General features: G+C 50.1%; 1 protein-coding gene across 24 annotated transcripts in view; it reads left to right on the top strand.

The window, feature by feature from the left end:
- Positions 1-25,721, top strand: part of TENM4 (teneurin transmembrane protein 4) — a 1,939,017-nt gene that overhangs the window by 1,878,967 nt on the left and 34,329 nt on the right. For 22 of the 24 annotated variants that reach the window (XM_089331772.1, XM_089331875.1, XM_070076074.2 and 19 more), the window contains 4 exons: positions 390-410; positions 6,623-6,855; positions 11,177-11,331; positions 17,592-18,469. In XM_089331772.1, the coding sequence (XP_089187898.1) occupies positions 390-410; positions 6,623-6,855; positions 11,177-11,331; positions 17,592-18,469 (1,287 nt within the window). The remainder of the gene's footprint in view (positions 1-389; positions 411-6,622; positions 6,856-11,176; positions 11,332-17,591; positions 18,470-25,721) is intronic. The other 2 variants (XM_089331856.1, XM_051821922.3) reach the window with 1 other exon arrangement.

Below are 25,721 nucleotides of genomic sequence, written 5' to 3'. Positions count from 1 at the left end.
ATAGGGAGCTGTGCCCCACACAGAGACACTGGGTGGCGAGCATGCGTGTCCCTGAGGGTGTGTCTGCACGGGGAAGAGCCTCCACTGTCCCCGCTCACTGCCTGGCCCTCGCAAAAGCAGAGAGTGTGCCAGCCCAGTCTCTGCAGCCAAGGGGAGCGGCAGCAGTGTGGGCGAAGCCACTCCTGCTCTGTGATTCGCCGCGTCCGTGAGCGCTCCGACAAGTCATATGCAATAGGAAATCTATCAGTGTCACAGCCGCTAAGTCTTTATTTATGATAGCGTTGCTCAGTATCGTTGCTGTCAAGTTTGCAGGCTGCTAATAATGCTTCGAACCCTGCTGCTAACACCTCATTCTTTCTTCTATTCCCTGCTCTCCTGTCTTCTGTCAGAAATAAAGATTTCAGACATAGGTAAGCCAACCAGTGGAGAATTTCCTGGCCCTCCCCTGCCTTGTTGCATGTGGTATGGTAAGCTGCACGTGTCGGTGTCAGACGGCTGCAGGGCACAGGAATCCTGGGTGATTGGAAGTGATGGGGGGGTAATCCACTTCAGGCAGAGGAAGTCACTAATAAGTGGGGTGGGGGAGGGGAACGGCCCGAGCTCCCTTGCATGTGGTGTAGTGAGGCAGTTACTCCGCTTGTCTGTGGACGTGACAGGCTGCAGAGCGGCGGGAAGAACTTAAACTTGAATGGCACAGTCCGCTCATCCTCAGTAAACGAGGACATCTCCCTAAGCACGTCGAGTGGCTCTGCTGGCCATGCTGGGACGCTCCGGGTGGGTGTGTTTGGTCAGGTGAGGCAGCTGAAAGAAGGCAGGCTCCAGGTCTCCGCACCTCCACGGGCATCCCACGTGCCTCGGCCTTGGGGAGCTGGGTGACCCCGCCGGCAGGTGTGCCAGCGAGGATGGAGCAGACCCCAGCGATGGCCTGCAGAGAACTCTTCCCCAAAGAGACACTTGGCACAGAGCAGATGTGTCATGCAGGCTCAGAGCAACACCATAGCAGACAGGAGTGGGTCTAGTCAGACACACAGAGAAATGCCCTCCCATTGGTGTCACTTGTCACCGTGACATCCACCTGGCTCATGGGTGACAGTCACCTCAGAGTCCCCCAACCACACTCACAACCATGGCAGATGCAGCTGTGGTTTCTGGGCTGTCAGTCATCCACATGTGCCCAGGTCACGGTGGCCCACGGCATGGTGCTCAGCTAGAGTTAAAGAAAGTCTTGGGGGTGGAAAGAGTCGGGCAGACCCCAAATCCAGGACTAATTCTGTGTATTCCTGCATGCTATTCCTGCATTCCTGTGTGTTGCTATATTCTTTATGTAAAATCACATGTGCAATGATAATAATATGTATAGAGCATTTCTATGGGGGCAGAGAGAAGGTTACGTCACTTCCATAAATGATAGCATTTTATCCCCAGTCTATTCTGTGAGGTAGGCACCCCGCATGACTTCCAAAGAGGAAAACTGAAACTCCCCAATCGTGTGGCCTTGAAAAACTTGGGTCATCTCTGAGCTTGAAGTCTAGAGGAGGTTAATATCATTTCCTTTAGTGGGTTGTGAAGCTCCCAGCAGGGTTTGTAACGTGTTCAGCATGTTCAGGCTCATGAAGGAGCTACAGAAATAGTAGTAATTGTAATCATGGCAACAACAGCAACACGCTGTTTATATGATTAGTGTGTTATTATAATGTACTGTCATAACATTATATGGTGATGGTGATGATGCCTTTTATATTTCCCAAAAACGAATTGAGGTCTCTTGTATGCAGACACATGTGTTCAAGTAAATTAAACACAAAGGGGGAACAAAAGACAAAAGGAGAAAACACATATGTGATGGTCCAGCAAGCTAGACTCTAAGCAGATTTAATAAGGAAAACAGAATTATCCATGTGATTTCCACGATCAGAGATGGGAAATAGATGCACTACTCAGAGGAGACAATTTTTTCCTGATCCTACAGATGGTGAATGCCGTCTGCGTGGTGGCATTGAACCAGGCAGTGTTCTGTGTCTCAGCTCAGGAGTTCACTGCTCATGAAGCTCTTTGCATTTAGCAGCAGCAGTAGAGACTGGACGTAGCTTCACGGCAGGAGGATGTGGCCGGGAGGAGTCGGAGGCCAGGGTGCTCGTCCAGCCCTGCTACGCATTCACTGTGGCCGTGGCCTGCCCACCTCGCTCTCCTGGCCTCTGGTCTCACCATCTGTAAACAGAAAGGGTTTTGACATGGGTACCTTTCGTCCCAGATCTCCAGAGACCTGTGATAGACGCTTGTTTCAAAGCCAGCTTCCTGTCCACTCTCTACTCATTCTTTCCTCAGGTGCTGCAAACTGCTTCTTGAGTGAACAAAGTGCAAGGGAAAAAAAGGCATCGCTTTCTGCCTTCCAGGTTTCTTTTTCTTTTTTTAAGATTTATTTATTTATTTGAAAGGCAGAGTTGGAGGGAGGGAGAGGCAGAGAGAGAGGTCTTCTGTCCGCTGGTCCAGTCTTCAAGTGGCCACAGTAGCCAGAGCTGGCCCAAGCCAAACCCAGGAGCCTAGAACTCCATCTGGGTCTACCATGTGGGTAGCAGGGGCCCAGGTATTCAGGCCATCTTCTGCTGCTTTCTCAGGCACATTACTGGATCAAAAGTGGAGTGGCCAGGACTCCAACCATCACTCATTTGGGATACCAGTGTCCCAGGCCGTGGCTTAACCCATCAAGCCACAATACCATCTCCTCTTCCGATTTTCTCAAGACAATCAGGAGACAGAAAACCTGGGCTCCAGCTCTGAGTTTAAACCATGACCTGGGTATTGGCAAACCCCTTCCTCTCTGTGGATCCCCATCAGTGGATGTTGGAGGTGGATTAAAGAAACCCTAGAATGTCGCCCTCTTTGCCCCCCAGCTGAATCAGCTGCTCCCTGGAAGTTTTAGCTGCACAGTGGTGACCTTAGCCTGGGTGTGTGTTCTCCATGGAAGGCTCTTCTCTGCCCTTGGCCTTCACATGCTCAGTGCCACCCACCCCGCTGAGCATGCTCAGTCCTTTGGCAGCTTTCTCTGTGGACCCCTTCAAGGAATCAGCACCCTCTCCTCCCAGATCTCTGCCAAGGCTCACAGAGGGAAGTACAAGCCAGTCCCTTCAGTATCACTGAACCCAAGTCGCCATCAGGCGCAGCTGCACGTGGTCATTCAGCAGAGTCTTAAACCATGGGAGGAAGTGGACTCCCCAGGACAGTACTGAGCCTGGCATGCACAGCTTATGCACCAGCAGGAAAACGTTAAAGGTGTCTCAAGGTGACCCGATGCACTTAAAAGCTACCATTTCTTGGGCATTTTATGTTTCAATGGTGCAGGCTCTATGCACAGAGGTTTGTATTCTTCACGCAATTTTGTCCTTAAAATCGTTCTTTGAAGTAGGTGTGATTGTCCCCATTTCTCCCAGGAAGCAGCTGTGGCTCAAGTGATGAAGTGATTTGCCCAAGGCCCCTCACCTGAGTGGCAGAGCTGACCTCTGACCCCTAGTCTGCACTCCAGCTCTCCCCTCTGGTTCTCAGACCTCGGCTGTGTCCCTGGGCATGAGAAAGCATGGCCACAGCTCCTCCAGACCCTGGGGCAATGCTGCCAGTGCCGTCCTCTCCTGGAACTCACGGATCTGAGAAACCCTGGGGCAGTGCAGGAGGCAGAGGCATGAATTGGAAACTCAGGGGGCTAATCCAAGTGGACAGGGGCCTCCATCATACTCCCTCAGGGAGCATTTTCTGCCAAGACAGATAGCACCAGAGTGTCACAAGTGATGCACACAAAAATGAAATCATCAGCCTGCCCCGCAGCTGTCGTCAGGAGAGCAGCATTGCAGAGCAGGGTCGGAGGCCCCTGCATTTTCTCAAGGCAGAGTCAGTGTCATCAGGGAAGATTAGATCTGTGCTACATTATAGGCTAAGTCACTGGGGACATTTCAAGATCAACAGGACAGCTGTCCAGTTACCGCCACCCTAAATGATAAGTAGAATCTAAGTCACTGGAATGAAAAATACTACCAAAGGGGCCAGCACTGTGGTGCAGTGGGTGAAAGCCCGGCCTGCAGCACCAGCTTCCCACGTGGATGCCAGTTCAAGTCCGGCTGCTCCACTTCTGATCCAGCTCCCTGCTAATGCGCCTGGGAAAGCAGCAGAGGAAGACCCAAGCCCTTGGGTCCCTGCCCCTATGTGGGAGACCCAGAGAAAGCTCCTGGCTCCTGGCTTCAGGTTGACTCAGCTCCGGCCTTTGTGGCCTTTTGGGGAGTGAACCAGCAGATGGAAGACTGTGTGTGTGTGTGTGTGTGTGTGTGTGTATCTCTATCTCCACCTCTAACTCTTTCAAATAAAATAAATCTTAAAAAAGAAAAAGAAAAATACTACCTAAATACACCAAAAATGGTGATGCCATCTACTTAAAACAAGTGAATAGTCTGGGCTAGAAAGCATGAAGCTGAACATTACAAATGCAAAAATGTCTTCCCTTCAAGTATCAACAAGTCAGGTTTGGGAGACACACCTAAATAGATGGCCACAGCATTTTGTATATGTCCTGAAATTCAGATGTGAGCAGATAGGAATCTCAGTACATGGAGAAGAGAGGCGGGTGAGGGTTCGCCAGAAAATGTGCCGCCGGAGCTGACACCTGAAGAATGAGCAGGAAAGGGAAGGGGACTGATTGTTCCATGGAGCAGGAGCAGCAGGTGCACTCGGGCCCGAAGGCACATTGGAGGGACACGCTGTCAGGGTATGGGGCATATACAGGCTGTGTGAGGGCCGAGTAGGGAGCTGGCCCAGCACGAAGACCTCGGGGGCTGTCCCAGGAGTCTCCCTTTGATTCTGGGAGAGCTGAGTGCTGGAAGGGGAGGCAGTGAAGTTCAAGTTAGATCAGGAAGAGTGGCTTGAGGCACAACCAGGCTACAGGTCAGAGAGATTTGAGAAGGAGCTGATGGGGCTGTAGTGTGAGGGCTGGAGAGCCAAGGCAATTGGAGAAAATGATGTTGGGTTAGTCAAATTCAGAGAGAAAACAAAGCAAGGAAAATGCTGTGTCTGCACATCTGGCCCTGTTAGGAGCCAGTCCCCAGAGCAAGGGACCTTTATAGAGACAGCAGTCAGGGCCAGATTAAGACCTTCAGTGATCTTGACCCTGAAAAGATTGGGGGGCCCAACTTTGAAAGGTAATCCAAAAGCACCAATCTGTACAATAAAATTTGTTTTTCAAAAGGACTGATAAATGTAAAGCAGCCTCCTTCGAGACTTTTCTGACTCTCTTGCATCTCAAAGGAGTATGCAGTGTCCTGACTTGCTGGCACTCTGGGCCCTGCTCAGCCTATCCACCTAAGGCCCCAGCACAGGCTCTGAACCTACTGTGTAGTGAAAATGGCCAGCACCAGTCAGGCAGTCTGAACGGCAAGAGATTCCTTTGAACCCAAAGAGTTGGCTGAGACTGAGAAGGGCTGCTGATACTGAGGTGCACTTTGCAGACCTGGTGACAGAGGAGGCCATGCACAGGAATGGAAAAGCAGCTTCCCAGCTGCGACGTGTCCAACTCCCGTGTGCCCCAGCCTGGGAAAACATTGTATTTCAGTACCGTGGGGCAGCAAAACCCAGGCTTCATCAGAGATCCCTGTTCTGTAGTCATCTGCAGATGTAAAAGCAGGTGCAATCACTGGTAGTTACAGCGATAAGTATTGCACACCTCCTATCACCAGACTCTCTGTTAAATGCTCTGCATTTGATGGTTTTCTGCAGTGTTCCCAATGCCATGGCAGGTAGCTGTTTACAGCCCCATTTTGCAAATGAAGGAAACTTGAGGCTCGGGAAGCTGGCTAATTTGCCCAAGTTTCAGAACCAGGAGATTCCAGAGCTAGACTTGGAACCCAGGCTGACCTAGTTGCAAATCCCATGCTTTTTGCCATCTGCAGCCGGTGGAGGGGCACAGTCTGCTTCCTGCCTCCATTCACTTCTCTTCCCTCTGCTCGCAGAGTCTGTCCTTTAGGACTGACCTCAGACCATCAGCAGCAGTGCTGCTGGCTTTGGTTTCTTTTTTCTTGGGTGTTGCTGCCAATTATAGACGAATCCTGCAGTTCACTTCTAGCCAACTGCACGAAGGAAGCTTATGGGCTCCTGATCAGGGTAACATGAGCATCAGTAGCAGATCACGTTGGCATTGACCAGGAGTCAGGGTTAGCCAGGGTCTCATCCATCAGGCCCCAAGTTGAGGGTGAGAGAGGGTGCTGTAGAACTCCAGTGGGGTAGGGCGTGAGTGTCTGAACTCTTGAAGTGTCTTCCAAAGTCAGCCCCCAGAATTCTAGTTTGAATTAACGGGCCACCTCTGATAAGCCTCGCTGATCATCTTTTTAAGAAGGCCTGCATTGAGCACCTGAGAGGGGCATGGCTGTGTCCTCACAATTGGGAAAAGAGGGTTTTGTATTAGCAGGTGGAGGGAGGGGCAAGGAGGCCAACTGCTGAGGTCAGAGAAGCTGGGGAACCACCACCCAACAGGTGCTGTAAGACTTTCCACTGATGTTTGAAACAGTGGGGGATCCGCGTGGTGCGTCTCTAACCACCTGATAGGAATGAATTAGAAAGTGCTCACCCGTGGCATTTCTCTGTTTTCTAGCCACAGTCCAGCACATAAATACTACCTGACCACGGACCCCATGAGCGGGGCCGTCTTCCTGTCCGACACCAACAGCAGGCGCGTCTTTAAGATCAAGTCCACCGTGGTGGTGAAGGACCTTGTCAAGAACTCTGAGGTGGTGGCAGGGACCGGCGACCAGTGCCTCCCCTTCGATGACACACGCTGTGGGGACGGCGGCAAGGCCACGGAAGCCACGCTCACCAACCCCAGGGGTGAGTCCTTGCTCTCTAAACACCATCGAAATCCTTTACTGGAGCATTTTCCATTCTTGAAAGAAACGCATGACAATCGTTGCAAGCATTTTTGGGAAAATACCAAGAAATAGGTGGAGGAAAGTTGAAATTGTGTTCATTCCATCTGCCAACAAATACTCCCCGTTCATTTTTCCTCTCTTTCCTCCTAGCCCTCTATCCAAATGTTTGTGTATATGTAATGCTCACTATAAACAAAACGAGACACATTAAGTGAACTACCATAGCAAGCCGCTTCTTCCCCCATGTGAATGTATCACAAATGCTTCTCTGTGTCGCTAAATAGTCTTCTGAGTGCTCCATTTTCATAGCCATACAGTATTTCATCATGCGGCTAGCCTGAATATCCCATTATTTATTTACCAGTCCCTTGCTGGTGAACGCTCATGCTGTCTCTTGTATTATTTTTAGGCAGAAACACTGGCATGTGTCATCTTTGTGTGTGTGTGTGTGTGTGTGCACGTGCGCACGCGCTATCGTGGGGGTTAACTGCAGCTTCTGATTCTGAGCCCTCCAAAAGTTGAACCTCTAAGTGCCCACAGTCGTGATTTTTCATCCACTTCTTCATCCAATGCTTCCTGAGGGTACCGATGTCTGCTGTTACATAGATAAGGTCATTGTAGCAGAATGAGACTTGGGCGTGAATCACGCTGAAAGGGGAGAGAGGGAGAAGTGCTCCCCTGAGAAGCAGAGAGAGCGAGCCATGGGTGAGGGACCAGGGAGACCCTGTCCCTTGGAGAGAAGGAGGACCAGCTAGAGGAGAAGCTGTCATTCTCAACAGCCGCCCTTGGAGTGGCACGTTCCCCGTGTGGCCAGCCCGCAAGCCAGCCACTTAACCCAGCTACCCTGCAGGGTCTGCCAGCCTGCAACTTAGCATAGCTACACCCCAGGCTCCTCGTCGGAATAATGGAGGTAACTGTACCGTTTGTGTCCGCCTCCTAAGATCACTCTGAGGGTCAAAATTAAGAAGTTTCATAAAATATCCTATAACATGTGGTGGGTGATTGTGTTATTAGATACTGCCAGATTTCAGGTCCTGGCTTCAAAGCAAAGCTGTGGATTCTAGAGAAACGGGTTCCAATTCAGGCTTTTCCATTCGGTACCTGTGTGGCTTTGGGCAAGCTGCTTAACTTTGTTTTTCTCATCTGCTCCCTAGGGATGTATGGCATAAGTCGTAGTACACATTAAATATTATCAGGAATCTAAATGCTCAGTGCAGTAGTTCCAAGCAGGTGGTAAACATCCCCTATATCATCGGCAATAACTCTATAGATAAATTCCACATCTTCAGTGGTGATCACCCTCCTCATTACGATTTCTTGGTATTGAGAGAGCAACCAAGAGAGGAAAGAACACCGGACTTATACTTAGAGATCCTGAATTCTGCTTTTCCTCCGCACCTGGCTCCCTCTGGAACCTCCTCCTCTGGGCCTCAGTTTCCCCATTTGTAACCAGGCAGGTTGGGCCTCATGACCCCCAGCCCCTTTCAGCTGCAGCCTCCTGCTCTGCTAGAATTGAAACCGTCTTTCCCAAGTATTTCTCTTCTCCCCAGGCCTCTGTTGGGGGCTGTATGCACCCCAGTTCTCTCCCACCCACCCTCGCACGCTGACACAACCAGTGGCAGGCAGTACATTCGCCCAAAAGCCTGTAATTAACACAAAGAGAAATTACAGAGGTGCCACAGTCTGCAGACACTTTGCAGCAGGTGGGAGAAAAGAGGTCCGTCTCGTTAGCACAACAAAAGGAGAAAACAGTGAAGTCATTAATCAGGGGACAGATCACTTCTGTTACCAGTGCAGCCGCCTTTGTAAACAGGAATCCCCATTGTTCCTGGAGCGCTCAGCGGTCCTAGCAGATGGAAGAGGACAGGGCACGGCCAGGCACACGGGAACATGCCTGTCTCCGTGCTTCCAGAAGGAAATCATTTTGCATTCTGGGCAGGAAGGCTGTCCAGCCCGGGACTGCCTGGTACTCTGTGAGATTCCCCCCACTTTCCAGCCTAAGGATGGGGTAGGAAGGAACAACCTTCTGCAGTGAGTTCTCACCATGCAGAGGCCTGGGGAGGGAGGGGGAGGCCTAACCACCCCTCAGGCCAGAGACACACGGGCTCCCAGAGCAGATACCTAGAAATCCACAAAGTGCCGGCCCCTTCTCGTGATTGTGGTGCTCATCAGTAATTATTGAGGCCCAGCTCTTAGAAGCCCCATGTTTATTATTTCCATTCTGTTCAGTGAGGAAACTGAGACTGAGAAGTCAAGTGATGTGTCCAAACCAATTCAAGGGGACTTTACCATATTTATGGAAAGTAAAATTAAATGATAATTTTATTTCGAGACCAAAAAAATTTAAATGCATGCATGATTTTTTCCATAATGCACATTTTTCCATGAACTTTTTCAAGTGTCCTTGTACAACTAGAAAGTAAGTTGTTTTTAACAAAAATATTTATTTTAGGAGAAGAGAGTTCCCATCCACTGGTTTACTCCCAAAATGTCCACAGCATTTGCAGCTGAATTTGGGAATTGGGAACTCAACCCAGGTCTTCCTCACGGGTGGCAGGAGCTCAGTCTCTTGAGCCATCACCCTTGCCTGCCAGGGTCTGCATTGGCAGGAAGCTGGAGTCAGGAGCCAGAGCCAGGGTTTGAAGCCGGATGCTCCAGTATGGGACACAGGCATCCTGACTGCTAGGCCAAACACCTGCCACTAGAAAGCTAATGTATAATTCAAGTGTCTCTGCCTGGATGAAACCTTTTGCGACCCCTTCCTCCAGGCCCTGCCCAAGAGAAAATGGAACAGAACAAAAGTGATCACAGTGGCCTCTGTCTCCCTTCCTGCAGCATCTCCCATGGTTCTGCCTCATTCCTGCAGCCCCCTACTCCCTGCTGGATCAGGCACTCCACGGGCCCGTCTCCTCTGTCCCCGCCAAGAGCTCCTGTTTGGTAGGGGTTTGTCTGACTCTCATGGTTCTATCTAAACTGATGGTAGAAAGCAGTACCACCTGTGAGCTTTTTGAAACCATGCTTTGGTTGCAGGGCCAGCCTCCTCTGAGTTAGTACTTCCAGGCAGGTGTGTGTCGGGAAAACTCTCCAGGCGATTCTGGTACACATCGCTGACTAAGGAATACTGAGCGCAGTGGTTCTCAGACCTTGGTTTGTAGCATTGCCACCAAGGTGCTTGTCAAAAATGCAGATACACGCTGAGGCTCCACCTGATGTGTTTCTGCCAGCTCCACCGATGACTGCCACACACAGCCAAGAGTGAGAAGCATACATTCAGAACAATCCCTTCATTTTACAGCAGAGAAAACAATTGCAGAGATCCCCAGTGATTGGCCCAAGGTCTCCCAACCTGGGGCAGGAAATTAACCGAGTTAGAAAGTCTAATGAATGGAGCAGACGGTACTGAGTCATAATCCTGACTCCTCCCTTCAGGATGGTTGACCTAGAAGTTAAGATGCTGCTTGGGGTGCTAGGTTCCCAAGGTGAAATGCGTGGGTGTGAGTCCCAGCTCTACTTCCATCACCAGCTTCCTGTCATTGTGCACTCTGGGAGGCCACAAGTGATGGTCCAAATAGTTGGGTCCTTGCTTCCTATGTGGGAGACCTGGAATGAATTCCTGGCTCATTGTCCAGCCATTATGGGTGTTTTGGAAGTGAACCAGCAGATGGAAGCATTCTGTCCTCTTTCTCTCTCCTTTTCTCTATCTCTTTGCCTCTCAAATTTAATATCTACACACATACATACACACACACACACACACACACACAGAGTCTACACAAATCCATAGGATTCTTTTTAAAGTCTATGCCTTTGTAATGACCAATGGAAAAAATCATGATAGAAACACATGAAGTATGATTCTCTTCGAAGAAAAGAAAAATTGGTAACCAATAAAGGCATTTGACATTATTATAATTACAGGGCTTCAAAAGTAAGTTAATTGAAATAATTCGCACAGTAGATACTGAAAAAGATCCTCCTTTACCGCCACCCCTAGTGTCTCACAAGTCCCCAGAAGTTAGGAATCCTGTGACAGGTAGAAGTCCATGGAGGCAGCAAGTGAGAGGACCAGATCCCTGAAGAATCTGAGTTGTAGCCCTGCTTGGAACAAGTCACCCACAGCCTCTGTGCCTCCCTCTGCTCACCAGGAAAGGAGAGCGAGAGTTGTAGGGGGTGCTGATCAGATCTCGCAGGGGCGTGCTCTGTCAACTCAGGAGTCTCCCCATGTGTGGGTCATGATCACCACTGACTCTGAACCCCCTGTTTGCCTTCCCCACCTCCAGGCATCACGGTGGACAAGTTCGGGTTGATCTACTTCGTGGACGGCACCATGATCCGACGCGTTGATCAGAACGGGATCATCTCCACCCTGCTGGGCTCCAATGACCTCACGTCAGCCCGGCCGCTCAGCTGCGATTCTGTCATGGACATCTCTCAGGTAGGGAGGAGGCTTTGCCTGCCAGCACCCTGGGTTGTACACATGGCTTCCCATCCTCCACTTTAGCTCACTGGCCCTTTGTCCATCGTTGCAATGGATAAGCCTTTCCAGGGTGCCTCCTTGGCCCTGGGCAAGGACACAGAGAGGAGGAAGACACAGTCCTGGGCTCTGGCACTCACCATCAGAGTGACAAGTGTGAGCCTGCCCGGGGAAGCCTCCGAGGCAGTAGAGGACAGACAGAGCTGTACAGGGTGTTGAGTGTATATCGTGTCACTCTGGAGCCGCCTACACTTCCTCTTTCCTAACACTTTCAGGTGCTTGTATGTGGGGAGCAACTCGGACTAGACTAAGTTACTGGAATTAAGACTTATTCTATGCATCTGCTCTCCTACAATATGGAGCTGGGAGAGGAGTAAACAACTTCTACACAGCTGCCTCTCTTTGGAGGAGAGCAGCGTGCTCAGCGTGTGGGTAGCAGAGTTGGGATTGGTGGAAGAGGACTATAAAGGAGGAGAGAGACAACATGCACCAGGAACATCTGGATAACATCTAAGCAGCCCCTGAGAGAGCCGGCCGGCGGTGTGCCGCTCCCCTGCAGAAGTGGGGAAAGTGGCGGGGGAGCCGCCCTTCCACAGAGGTGGAAGGGTCGGCAGCCAACCTGGGAAGAACCAGCAGCAAACCCGGGAAGGGCCGAGCAGACAAAAGAACAGCGCAGGGTTTAGTGTCGTTCCTCCGCGAAGAGGGGGAGCGACACTTGTACACTGTCTGTTCTCTTTCTACCCTGCAAGCTGCCTGAGGACAGGAATCTGTCACTCTTCTCCTCTGCTGCACCCAGGGCACCAGGGTACAACTCATACTTGATGGCTGATTAACTGTTTGATCTGTCAATGGGCTCCTGGCCTGGCCTCTCACTAGCTCAGCAGCTTTAGATAAATTTGCATGTCTGTCAAATGGAAATAATTCGCATCAGCCTGGCGGGTCGGCCTTGAGAATGCACGAGACAGGCGTGTTCGACTCCTAGTGCTGCCTGGCACTTCAGAGCTGATGGAGGGCCTCCAGCACCCACTTTCAAAAGGGAGGCCAGGTTTTGAAGACTGAATAGGACTTTCCCCGGGTAGCATGAGAGAAAAGGAGGTGTTTTCACACACAGAGGATGGCATGTGCAAAGGCACGAGGTTATGAATGAGCTGGGTGCCTTCAAAGAGCAGTGGAGAACGGAATGCCAGAGCATAGGGTACTTGGAAAACATGGCAGGAGCTGCAGAGAGAAGCGCAGCTTGCATCCAGTGAGGGAAGCACCTTGTCATAGCACAGCAGAGAGTCTGAACCTGGGCAGATGGGTGCCAGGAACTCAGGAGAGAACAGAAGGCCCACGTGACTGGCTACCCAGCACTGTCTTAGTAAACCCTGCGATGACTCAGCAAGGCACGTGTCCTTTATTGCTAGATCCTTCAGTGCGGCCTGGCCTGTGACGACCGATGAACCTCCTTCTTGCCAACAAGACCAAAACCTGGGAAACAAGGAGGCTCACATCAAATCAAATTGCAAATTGCCTCAGCTCCGCCAGCATTGGCCATTCAGACCTTCTGGGGGAGCCCTTTCCTGGGGGCGGGCTGAGGCCACTCCTCCCAGCCTCACTGGTGGTGCTGCCTCTGCTCCTGACCTGTGGGGCTGAGCCCTTGCCAGAGCTGGATGGCTGCCCCTGGCAGCCCACACCCATGCCACACCTGTCGGACACTTTCCCTCTGTGCCAGTGAACAGGCCCGTTACCCCGCGGAATGGACTCTGTTCTCTGCCACTCGCCTTTGCAGCTTGGCAGGAGTCCCCTGGCTGGCTGCAGAGTCGCCCCCTCTGCTCTGCAAGTGAGCTTGAATTACCCATCAGGAAGCCGCCGCGGCCAGAGGATGTGCATACAAGGATTTCCAATTCTCAGAATGGGCATAGGGTGGCGAAAATTGTCAATCCGCATGTTGGGAAATTGTTTGACTTTAGATAAAGGCACTGCCAAGCAGTCAGATCAAAGGCTTGGAAGACAGCTGGCAGAGAGTGGAGGGAGAAGCAAAACACAGCAAAAAGTCACGCTTGGCTCCTTCAGAAATTCTGGGCTGAGATCCCTGTATCCCTGGCCGTCAGTACCTTCATCTGAATCTCAGTATGGGTGAGGTTTTTCAGTTTGGAAGCAGTGTGGGGTGGTTAGCCAAACTCTCCACTGCAAGCATATATTTTTATGTGCATGTATGGGCAGGGGAACTGGCTTTCCTTCTCTTGCTTCTGTTAGAAACTCCTCACTGATCATCTTGAATCACCTCCTCCCAGACCCAAACAGAAACTAGAGGAAGGCACACAATAGAGAAGGAGCAGAGCAGGGTGCATCCTGGGGCAGCCGTTTGACCAGCGGTTAAGGTGTCAGTTAAAATGTCCACGTCCACCTTGGAGAGCCTGGGTGCAATTCTCAGCCCCGCTCCTGACTCCAGCCTCCTGCTAATGCAGACCCTGGAAGGCAGCACTGATGGCCCAAGTACCTGGGTTCATGCCACCCACTTAGGAGACCTGAATTGAGTTCCCGGATCCCAGCTTCATCCTGGTCCAGAACAAACCATGTAGGTATTTAGGGAGTGAGCCAGCAGGTGGCGCTCTCTCTGTCTCTGTGTCAGTCTGATTCTCTGCCTCTCAAATAAATGGGTTTTTTGTATTATAAGCTATTGAGATTCAAGATAAATAAAGCAATGGCTGCAACCATGTTAAAAACTGGGGGCTGGTTCTCTGCTCGGCATGGCATGGCCCAGAGGCAGAGAGTGACTGTACTCGCAGCTCAGAATGGGAACTTCTTATGTGCCAGTCACTCTGTGAGCAGTAAGGATACAGATATGTGGACGACTTCTCTTTTCTTATTTGGCTCTCATAATCCCTACCCATCCCATTTTACAGATAAGGAAACTGAGGGTTGGTGAAAGAGAACGCATTTGCAGAGCCCCCTGTTAGGTCCCAGCAGGGATATGGACATGATTGTTTTAATGCATTCATGCACATACAGCACCTCGCAGGGGCCTGGCACTTAGTAACAGGATGTAAATATTAATTCCCTTTTTTATCTACAGAGAACTTGCTTGTACATTGTCTCCTTTGATCCTGGCAACTGCCCTATGTAATATTTATTAATCCCTGTTACATGTGGGGGAAGCAGTTCTGTGTTTAAGAAACGTGAACAAGATGACGCACTTAGTACCTGTGGCCCTGCAGTCGGGCGTGGAATGTTCTGACGCCAGTCCCTTGCTGCGGTCCCTGTGCCACCGTCTGGTCATTCATGCATTCCGTTTCCAGGCAGCTTTTGCCAGCCAGTCAGCAACAAGGCGGTGAGCTCCGAGGGCTCTCCCAAAGGCGCAGAATCTTCGGGAGGATGGGAGAGGGGGAGCTCCACTCCACGCTGGGACCAGAAGGCAGAGCTGGAAGCCCTCGGGAGTCATGACACTCGATCCCTGCACGCTGGGCCGGGGAGCAAAGCCTCAGCAGGGTCACCCCTACAGGGCTACAGGGTGTAGGCAAGAGGCCTGATCCAGAGCATCGTGCAGGCTGCAGAGCAGAGCAAGGACCCCGTCCAGAGCGCACCCCTTCTGCTTCCCCAGGCAGGAGGAGAGTGCGGGAAGCGCCCCCTGCTCCATTCTTCCTCTCTTCCCCTCCCTGCTCCCTCCCTCCCCCACACCCATCGGAAACCATCTTTTCACCATAATGACAGGCAGGAAGGTCTGTGCAGGCAGGTCCCCGAGGTGCCACAGGACCGCAGGGCATAAAATATTTAGCGGCCAGTGTTGACAAGAAATGGGTTTTAGGAAATTGAAAAATCTCCTGTCACTTTAGAGTAAACTGTGTTCTTGATGCCTCTGAATGCTGGCAGCACAGTGTTCCAGAGAGCAGGGGGGCGGGTGAGGCAGCCTCGCTGGCCAGGCTCTGGGCTCCCTCACTCTGCGGGCACAGAGGGTTCAGGACTGGGAGTAAGGGGCAAGAAGGCTTTAGGAAGGAGCTGAAGATCTCAGAGAGAACCTGCCCGTGCTGAGAAAGGCCCTGAGCTGAAGGGCACACAAGGAGGTGGCCTCAGCCCCTGTTTGTTGCAGTTTCTTCTACGTTGATAAACTAGCCACGTGTACATGGTAAAAACATAAGAAGTTAAAAATGGCAAAGAAGGACGTTTAAATCCCCCTAGGTCCCAGAGCGGCCAGTGTTTTCGTGTAGTTCGCTCAGGCCGTGAATATCTCTGTGTATAATCCGTGTGGCTTGGGGTTGGGTTTTCCCCCATTGGTGTCGCACTGTGCATGTATTCTGTAACCTGGTCCTCATACTGATTGTGTCGCAGACATTTTCCCGTGTAATTAAATATCCATCCATAACAACACTTTTAATGACCACATGCAGTATTCTAGCTTTTGGGTGAACTGAATGCTGGGATTTATTTGCCAATTTTTGGTTGTTGAGCATGTGAGTCAGTTCCAGTTTCTCACCATTCTTAAAAGTAGCTGGGATAAACACTCTTAACAGACAACGCTATTATGCTACACAAGGAGAAATTCCTGCAAAAAAAAATCTTTTTTCTGACATCTTCACCTAATCAACATTTCTGACATCTTCACTTTTTTAAGTCAATCCCACATTGAACAAAATGTTTATGGGGGCCCAGGATCCCTGGGTAGGGGAGGAAAAACAGCAGGAGGGAGCACTTCTCAGCACTCGTACCCATGGGCTACGGCTGGGCCTCCGCGGGTCCCAGATGGCAGAGCCTGCTCCCCATGGCAGCACCTTCCTGTGTGCTTTGTCCAGACGTCCACAGTCCAGCCTCGTGGCCATTGAACAGAACATGGCTCACAAACCCTGCTGGCTGCCCTCTCCCGTGGGCCCGCTTGAAGATGCACTGTGGTCCCTGTCCATTCCGGCTCAGCAGAGACTCTGCATGGGCCTCCAGCCTCTGAACTGCCAGTTCCTGTTGCCAGCCTCCTTCGTCTCTTCCAGGAGGCCCTGTTCTCAGAGGCACTAGAAACTCTGATCTAGAGCAGGCCTCATACAGCTCGGTGTGTGCAGATATCACCCAGGATTGTGCTTTGGTTTTGTTGATTTTTTTTAAGATTTTATTTATTTATTTGAGAGGTAGAGTTATAGACAGAGAGAGGGAGAGACAGAAAGAGAAGTTTTCCATCTGTTGGTTCGTTCCCCAAATGGCCACAACAGCCGGGGCTGGGCCGATGGGAAACCAGGAGCCAGGCGTTTCTTCCAGGTCTCCCATGTGGGTGCAGGGGCCCAAGCAGTTGGGCCATCTGCTGCTTTCCCAGGCCATAGTAGAGAGCTGGATGGGAAGTGGAGCAGCCAGGACTTGAACCGGCACCCATATGCGATGGCAGTGCCGCAGGCACAGGCTTAGCCTACTACCCCATAGCACCAGACCCCAGGATTCTGCTTGGATGCAGATACAACCCAGTAAATGGGGGCGAGGCCAGTCATTCTGCCTGGCTGTGAGTCTGATCACCACCCATTAAGGAGCAAGGGTCTAGCTGCAATTCCACCCACGTGAGAATCACCCAGGACGTTGTCTGGAATGGTACTACCAGTCCCAAGCCCCACACCCAGGGATCTCATTTAACTGACCCGGAGTGGGCTGTGAGCATCAACATTTTCTAAAACCTCCACGGATAATTTGAATGTGAGGCCAGATTTGAGAATCACTGGTCTAGATCTATGTCAGATAGAGGCCGTGGCTGTGTTGTATTTACATCCCCAGCACCTAGCCATGTGTTAATCCATGAACTCAAAGACCTGAGGAATCGCCTTTCATACATGTGTCATATCAAACATTCATCAGGGGTCTTCCTTAATCCTCTGAACAACTCCCACCCAGCCTGCAGAAGCCATCTGCCTTGCCCTCCCATCTCCACAGTATCAGGTGCCATTCTTGGGGCACTCAACTTGGGTCAGGCATTCTGCGCCATCGTCATCTTTATCTTGAGGCTCAGAGAGGCAAGGTAACTCGCCCACGGTCCTAAGCGATGGAGCCCAGGCCTGTCTATCTCCTACGTCTGGCCTCTTGTTGCCCAGCTTTTGTGGTTGGCATCTCCCTCTTCATGTTTTGGCCAACATCGGATGTCTCCATGGTGGCTGTTGTGTGCTCTCCCTGAGATCACGTGACCAATAGGGCCACTCTGTTCTGGGCTCCGTGAGGTCTGGGCCGATGAGCAGTGCACATCTTGCTGGTCACCTGAGTGTCCGTGTCTCCGTTGTCAGGTTCGCCTGGAGTGGCCCACAGACTTGGCCATCAACCCCATGGACAACTCTCTCTACGTGCTCGACAACAACGTGGTCCTGCAGATCTCGGAAAACCACCAGGTGCGCATCGTCGCCGGGCGGCCCATGCACTGCCAGGTCCCCGGCATCGACCACTTCCTGCTGAGCAAGGTGGCCATCCACGCCACCCTGGAGTCAGCCACCGCGCTGGCTGTTTCTCACAACGGGGTCCTGTACATCGCTGAGACTGATGAGAAAAAAATCAACCGCATCAGGCAAGTCACCACGAGCGGAGAGATCTCCCTGGTAGCTGGGGCGCCCAGTGGCTGCGACTGCAAGAATGACGCCAACTGTGACTGCTTTTCTGGAGATGATGGCTACGCCAAGGATGCCAAGCTGAACACCCCGTCGTCCTTGGCCGTGTGTGCTGATGGGGAGCTCTACGTGGCGGACCTTGGGAACATCCGAATTCGGTTCATCCGCAAGAACAAGCCCTTCCTCAACACCCAGAACCTGTACGAACTGTCCTCACCCATCGACCAAGAGCTCTACCTCTTTGATACCAGCGGCAAGCATCTGTACACCCAGAGCCTGCCCACGGGCGACTACCTGTACAACTTCACCTACACCGGGGACGGCGACGTCACGCTCATCACGGACAACAATGGCAATATGGTGAACGTGCGCCGGGACTCCACCGGCATGCCCCTCTGGCTGGTGGTCCCAGATGGCCAGGTGTACTGGGTGACCATGGGCACCAACAGCGCCCTCAAGAGTGTGACCACACAAGGTCATGAGTTGGCCATGATGACATACCATGGCAATTCTGGCCTCCTGGCGACCAAAAGCAATGAGAACGGATGGACCACATTTTACGAGTAAGTATCAGGACAAGGCCATTTGATGCCTTTGTTTCCTTCGATGCATTGTGAGAGCTTAGAGATGAATTGATTGATTTGGTGTTGATTTGGTGTTTAATTGCATTGCAGGATTTGGGATACAAATCTTTGCCTGAAGTATGTTACATGTGTTCATAATCCACATGATTTCTTCTAGGAGAAAACTGATCTAGTGGAGAAGGCATGAGCTTTCGGGTCAAGAGGAGTTGGGCTTCAACCCCATGTCTACTGTGGGCTTAATCACTCTAGGCCTCAGTTTCCACATCTGTAAAATGGGTACCTGGGCAGGGAATTGATGTAGTTGAAAAGTACTTAGGAAAATCCCTTATATGGCCACCATCCAGAAATATAGAAATGGGAGAAGGAACACTTCCATGTGGATGAATTTTGCACATAATTGAAGCTCATGTTTTCAGGTTCCGCAAAAATGTTTCCGCCTTAACCATCGTGGATGGAACTTCTTATGGAAGTACATTCATGCCTCCCTTTCCAGTTTCATTGTATAGAAACAATGATCTTTTTTACAGACCAGTATCATTAATAAGAAACAGGGATTGCATATTTTGGTGTACTGTGAAGATGGCTTCCAGGAAATGAGGCTACAAAACCCTCCACCCTAACTGAAATGATTTTAAACCATTCTTTTATTAGCTGTCATGTCTATTGGGTACAGCTGTACTGCTTTCTCCCCGCAGTGTGGCATGACTGCCTGTGTCACCTGTACCCGTAGTGCCCATGTCACACAGCTAGTGTCCCTGCTAGATAGAACTTGTGTTTTGTGTGTGTGTGTGTCTGATGCAGGTTTTTAGTTTGTTCGTTAGGTAGTTAACTAAGAGACAGAGAGGAAGAGAGAAAACTCCAGTCTGCATGTTCGGCCCCCAGATGCCTGCAGTGCTCTGCCATGCCTGCTGGGGGCAGAAGCCAGGGGCTGGGAACTCAAAGCAGGTCTGCCCTGTGGGTGGCAGAGACCCCACCACTCCAGCCTCCAGGAGTGTGTAGTAGCAGGAAGCTGGAGTCAGGAACAGAGTGAGGACTCGAACCCCGACACTCTGATGTGGGATGCAGCATCTTAACCTCTCGGCCAGATACCCATCCCGGAATAGGGCTTCTTGAGTGGTGCAGTCAGAGAACCCGAAGAATAGCTTATTACAATCCTAGCCAAAATGAAATATCTATGTCTGAAGTGCTCTTCCATAAGATACTTCAGTGAATGGACTTTGTAACATCTTTTCTACTTAGGTTTCTTTAAAGCTTTTTTTGAGGTCTTTGCCGAGTTCCAAACAACCGAGACGGCAGACCGTGCACCATTGTACAAGGACGCACGAGGAGGGGCAGGGACTAAACCTTGCTGAACACCAGCCGTGAGTCGGGAACTGTGTCACTACACCCAGTCCCCACCACAGCTCTGGTAGATGGGTGATAGTACCCATTTCACAGACACAGAAAGTGAGGCTCAGAGACGCCCCCTTGCCCTGTGGCATATTGAGAACATGGTAGAAAAGGGATCACAACCCAAGTCTGTCTGATGGACAGCTCCTGCTCCTTCCGCTTCACAGAGCCCGGCCGCCCCTCCCCTCCCTGCTGAGTTTGTTGGTCTCAAATGAACTCAAATCCTCAAGCCCTGAAGTTTTTCTCAAGCTTCATCAGGCATCAGTTTCTCACAGTCTGAGAATCCAAAGGAAAAAGATCTGTAATTGACTTTTAAATATAATTTTGCACAAAAACTGTCACAGCAGTTTGCACAAAGTTCACTGCCTAAATTCCTCTCTCCCAACAAGGGCCCTGTTAATTACAAAGAAAAGACAAAGATTCAGGAAAACAGCAATTATCTTGATTAACTCATTGAGATGGAAATACGCTAAATAATTCAATTTTCCTCATTGCCCCATGGAAATCTCTTATACATTATTTAGCCAATACAGGGGTTTCTTTGTGAGAGCAAGTCTGTGCACTCAATTAGTTCCCAAGGTCATTGCCTCAGATCCCAGACCGACGGCTTACACATGACTGCAACCGTTACCCTCCACCATGCCGGAACCACGACTGCTTCTACCTCCACCAGAAAGCCTCCTTTGCTCCCGTTCCTTGTTGAGACATTCAGCCATCGCGGGTGTTGCATGAAGAAGGAAATATTTGTTTTAAGATGTATTGATTGAGTTGAAAGGCAGAGTTACAGAAAGAGATGGAGAGACAGAGAAAGAGTGAGAAAGCTCTTCCATCTGCTGGTTCACTCCCCCCAGTGGCTGTAACAACCAGCACTGGGCCAGGCTAAAGACAGGAGTTGGAACTCCATCCGGGTCTCCCCTGTGGGTGCAGGGGCACAAATACTTGGGCCATCTTCCACTGCCTTCCCAGGCACGTTAGCAGGGAGCTGGACAGGAAGTAAAACAGCCAGGACTCGAACTGGCACCCATATGGGATGCTAGCACCGTAGGCAGCACCTTTACCTGCTATGCCACAATGCCAGCCCCAAGGAAGTGTTAATCACTTTTTACACCAGGACATTTTGAATTTCAGAGAATCCACTTCAAGAAGAATTCTGGTCCTTGTTGGTGCAAACCAGAAATGGGAGATAAAAGCCCTAAAATAGAACAGGAAACTCACATAGTTGAGATCTACTGTGTGCCACACTCTTTCCCATTTAAGCTGCATGGCAACTTCAGATGGCAGGAAAAATCCACAGGATTTTTTTATATGAACAGAGACACAGAAATACTTGGCGAGCAATCCTAAGATCACCCGGTGAGCGTACAGCAGGGCCAGAGCACAAGCCCATGATCTTTCAGCTGCCCCCGCACGGTTCCCCTTTGTGGCCTACCTGTACACTAGAGGTCTGGTTCAGAGAGATAACCTAAAGTTCAAGTTTCAATGACATTTGTGTCTGACTCAGCTTAAGTGTTTACGGGACAGCTGGCCCAGTGGCTGTTATTTCAGGCACTGTTGGTCTTGATATCAGTAGCAGCAGAAATGTTGTTTGGAGATGAAAGGTAGTATAAGTAAGCTCATCAAAAGAGCAGCAGCAAGTCTTCATTGAATAGGTGGGAATCGGGGGTCAGGGAGAAGAACAGAATCGGGCATCAAGGCCAGGAGATCCAGGGAAGAAGTCAGGTCCCTGAAAATATTCCAGAATGAGCTAGAACATGGCATGTGGAGTGAGCCACGGCCAAGTGGCTCAGCCTAGACTGGGAACAAAAGCCAAGGTGCCAGGTGCCTATTTTCAGTGGCTATTAGGCATGTGACTCACCCAGGTCTAAAGCAGTCCTCACCCTACCTTAGTTCTAGGCCTTCATGAGAACTCCAAAAACTGAATAAATACCGCAGGTGAAAATGCGTGCAAATTCTGAGGCTGCCTAGGAGTGAAGCATGATGTCACTCAGTATCATGGTGTTTCTTAACAAGGATGTGGACAGATTTTGCCCATGGACCCTTGATCTAGCAGTGGATTTTCTACCTTAGCTCCATGAGGCAGCTTAGTAGATTCCAACCCAAATGTTTTACTATTAAAAAAGAAAAATAATTAGCCTAGGCTTACCTGTGGCATGGGCTTTTACTGACACAAGTTGTAAGTTGGCTCTAATCAGTCCTCTTGTTGGATTAAATAATACGGCTGACATAAAGCACACACACTTCAGAGCCGTGTGGCTCAGAGTTCACAGCTGTAGGGAACCCAGCTCTCCCTCCCTCAGCACACAGGTCTGCTGCTGGGGAGCTTCAAGGGGTTCTGTGACGCCATCTTCCCCTCCACTGGGTGACCTCTTGACCTTCAGCCTGGGGTTCTGGTCACATGACATTGGGTGACTGAGAAAATGGCCTGCTGCACGCAAGGCAGGTTCCAAAAGTGACTTGCTGTGTGGCCATGAGCCACCAGCCTCCCTCCGTTTCACAGGTGGAAGTGGCTCTGGCCCCCTGTGGTCCCGTGTGATAACCCCTATTAGATTTATGGTCACTTAACTACTGAGAGGCCCTTACGAAATTATCTCTGTATCAAGCTTAGAGCTTGCCACCTTGTAGGTGCTCAGTGAATATTTTATGAATGAAATGTAAATTTAGGAAGGGAGGGCTTATGATAAAGAAGGAAAGAAAAAATAAGCTATGGAGAGAATGTTAGATTCAAAGCCCGGCCTCAACACTTTGAGTGTTCCTGGCAGGACTTAGAATGCAACCCCAGTGGTTCAAATGGAGAGAGCTGGCTTCTTGTTCTTGCTTGGAGACAGAAGGAAGATCCTCCCCAACCTGACTATGAAAATTAGTCAGACAAAGGGGTAACTCATGAGTTTTCCATAAACTCCTTCCCCGGGATCCTTGGGCAACCAGCAGGTCCAAATCCAAATAGAAAGGACTCCTGCAGGAAGAGACAAGGTGTGCGCACAGCTTCATTCCCCTGGGCAGACACACCAGATACTGGGAAGAAGACTTCATCCAGCAAAGTTGGTGGATTTATGAAGGCTGACGGGAGAGTAGGAGGCCCTTGGAGGTTACAGAAACAGGGAGAGTCTACATCCTCTTCAGGATTTCTCTTCCCAAACACAATCAGGAATTTTCCCATGGGGAGGATAGAACAAGGTCTCAGAAAGTGTGCTGTAGGGTGGTCCTGAGGGAAGGAAGCAGCACAAATGAAAAGAGGGGATAACCACCGTTGGGAGAGGAGCAGAAATAAAGGGCTCAAAACAACAGCCTGAGGAGGGGCTGGAGTCGGGAAGAGACCACACACCTGAGTACTGAGGTTTCATCAGAACCGTGGAGAACTCTCCCATCGCCATCCACAGCCTGCTAGAAAGCTGAAAGCAACAGTGACCAGGAGGCTACTGCTGGGCAGGTCCAAAGGGGCCAGAGCATAGAAAGAGACACAAAGGGAGGACCTAAAGCTGAGAATGGGGTGGACGTTGAGAAAACAAGCAACAAAAGCCCTTTGGCAAACCACTCTCACACCCTCAATGCTAGGAATCTAGAAGTCTGCAGTGTACCAAGGTTATCCATAGGAACTTCAAAGCTAGCCCAAATCCTAATTAAAGTAACACACACCCCTCCACTAAAGTCCTAGCAGAAGGAAATTCACACCCATTTCTAGGCATCAGCCAGTGCCTCAGTCTCTGCTGGGTTGCACAAGGTGCCACACTTTTAACTGAACATAAAAAGGGCTATACAAAGCAACACATTTCTGGGAGACAAAGGACTTGTCAGAACCCCATTCAGATATCACACAGATGTTGAAACTATCTTTCAGGGAATTTAAAATAACCATAATTATATTAAAGGCTCTAATGGAAAAGATGAACAATGGGCAAGATCAGATGGATAATTTCAGCAGAGAGAGGGAAGCTGTAAGAAAGAATGACATGGAAATACTAGAAATGAAAAACACTGACATAGAGATAAAGAGTACCTTTGATGGACTCATCACTTGATGACACAGCTGGACACAGCAGAGGAAGGAAGATAAGTCAGTGGAAACTACCCAAACTAAAACGAAAAGAGAAAATAGAAAAAAAGAACAAGGCTATATTCTCAAGATCAGTGGGATGTTATAAAATGGTATGATTTACATGTAATTGGAATTCTAGGAAAAGAGAGGAAAAACAGGGCAGTAGAAATATTTGAAGATATTATAGCTGAGAATTATCCATAATTAATAATGGATACTAAGCCACAAATCTAGAATGCTCAGAAAACACCAACCAGAATAAACACATAAACATATGTGCACACATCGTCTTAGGTATATCATATTCAAAGTGCTGAATACAGAGGGAGAACAGAATCATAAAGCAGCCAGAAAAAAAAGGGGGGTCTTTTTTTTAGAATAGCCATTTTTTCAAGAAACATTTATTTATTTATTTGAAAGGCAGAGTTACAGAGAGGCAGAGAGAGAAAGAGAGAGGTCTTCCATCCACTGGTTCACTCCCCAAATGGCCGCAATGACCAGAGATATGCTGATCTAAAGCCAGGAGCCAGGAGCTTCTTCCAAGTCTCCCACGTGAGTGCAGGGGTCAAAGGACTTGAGCCATCTTCCACTGCTTTGCCAGGCCATAGCAGAGAGGTGGATTGGGAGAGGAGCAGCCGGGTCTCGAACTGGCGCCCATATGGGATGCTGGCACTGCAGGCTTGGGCTTTACCCACTGCACCACAGCACCAACCAAAAAGGGGGTTTTAAAAAAGAGGAACAAAGAATCACAATAGATTTCTCATCAGAAAACATGCAAGTTAGAAGACAAAAGTGCTGAAAGAAAAAGAAAAAACTGTCCAGATGTTACACTCACCAAAAGTATCTTTCCAATGAAGACATGTTAAGGGTAAGGGAACCGAGAAAAGATGCTGAGGTGCCCAGGAACTAAACAGTGAGCAGCCATCACCAACCCATAGGCTCAAGGGCAAGGTGGGGAGGAGCAGGAGGCTGCCACTGAAGCCAAGGAGGAGCTGTCACCATGAAGGAGAAGCCAGCTGACAGGAGCTAGAATTGCAGGTGGATACAGCTGACACCAGGGGTATGACACTGAAGGGGAGAGGGTGTGAGAGAATCTCCTCACTGCCCATCTCTTGCCAATGCCTTCCATGGGCTTAACCTAACCATAAGTAAGCCAGCAAGGGTGCCCAGGTGACACAGCCTTCAGGGGCCAGCCTCTCTGGACACAGAGAAGGGCTTAGAGTAGATTGGAAGGGGAAAACCAAGAAGAGCCAGCGCAGAGACTGGCTGGCTGTGCAAGTGGTAGCCAGGATTCAACCCCGGATCTGCCGATACATGGTCACCCGTGAGAGCTCAGACCTACGGCGGTAGTGTGGACTGAGTCCAGGGAATCCTGGGGACTGGAATTTGCTATTAGAACTTATTGTACAGGATGTGGGCAGCAAGTACAAGTTTTCAAGGCAGAAACCAAAAAGTTGTCTGGCTCTGGCAAAGTTTTGGAGTAGCTAAGGATACAGTGATGCCATCCATCACAAAGACCAGAGGCCACGGGGACCATTGGTGTGCCAGGGCTGTGACTTCTAACTTTCTCAGATGATGCGGTGTCCAGGTGGATGACAGTCTTGTGTGAAACCATCAGAGATCAAAGTCACCCAAAGCAGATCTTTCTTTTGCGTCCAGCAGCAGTTTGGTGTCAGAGACGCAGCCTGACATTTTCCTCCGCCGCTGTGCGTAGCCAAGTGGCCTGAGATGAAGTGTGAGGAAGAAAGCCACTCAGCGTGTGTGAAGATGCCCTTTAACAGCCCCTGGCGAGCGCCAAGTCCCCAGAAA

Source organism: Oryctolagus cuniculus, chromosome 1 (assembly GCF_051225735.1).
Source record: "Oryctolagus cuniculus isolate XC-2025 breed Fujian yellow rabbit chromosome 1, ASM5122573v1, whole genome shotgun sequence".
NCBI classification, from domain to species: Eukaryota; Metazoa; Chordata; class Mammalia; order Lagomorpha; family Leporidae; genus Oryctolagus; species Oryctolagus cuniculus.
The sequence above is the reverse complement of the archived record's forward strand: the minus strand, read 5'-3'. Positions and strand labels throughout refer to the sequence as shown.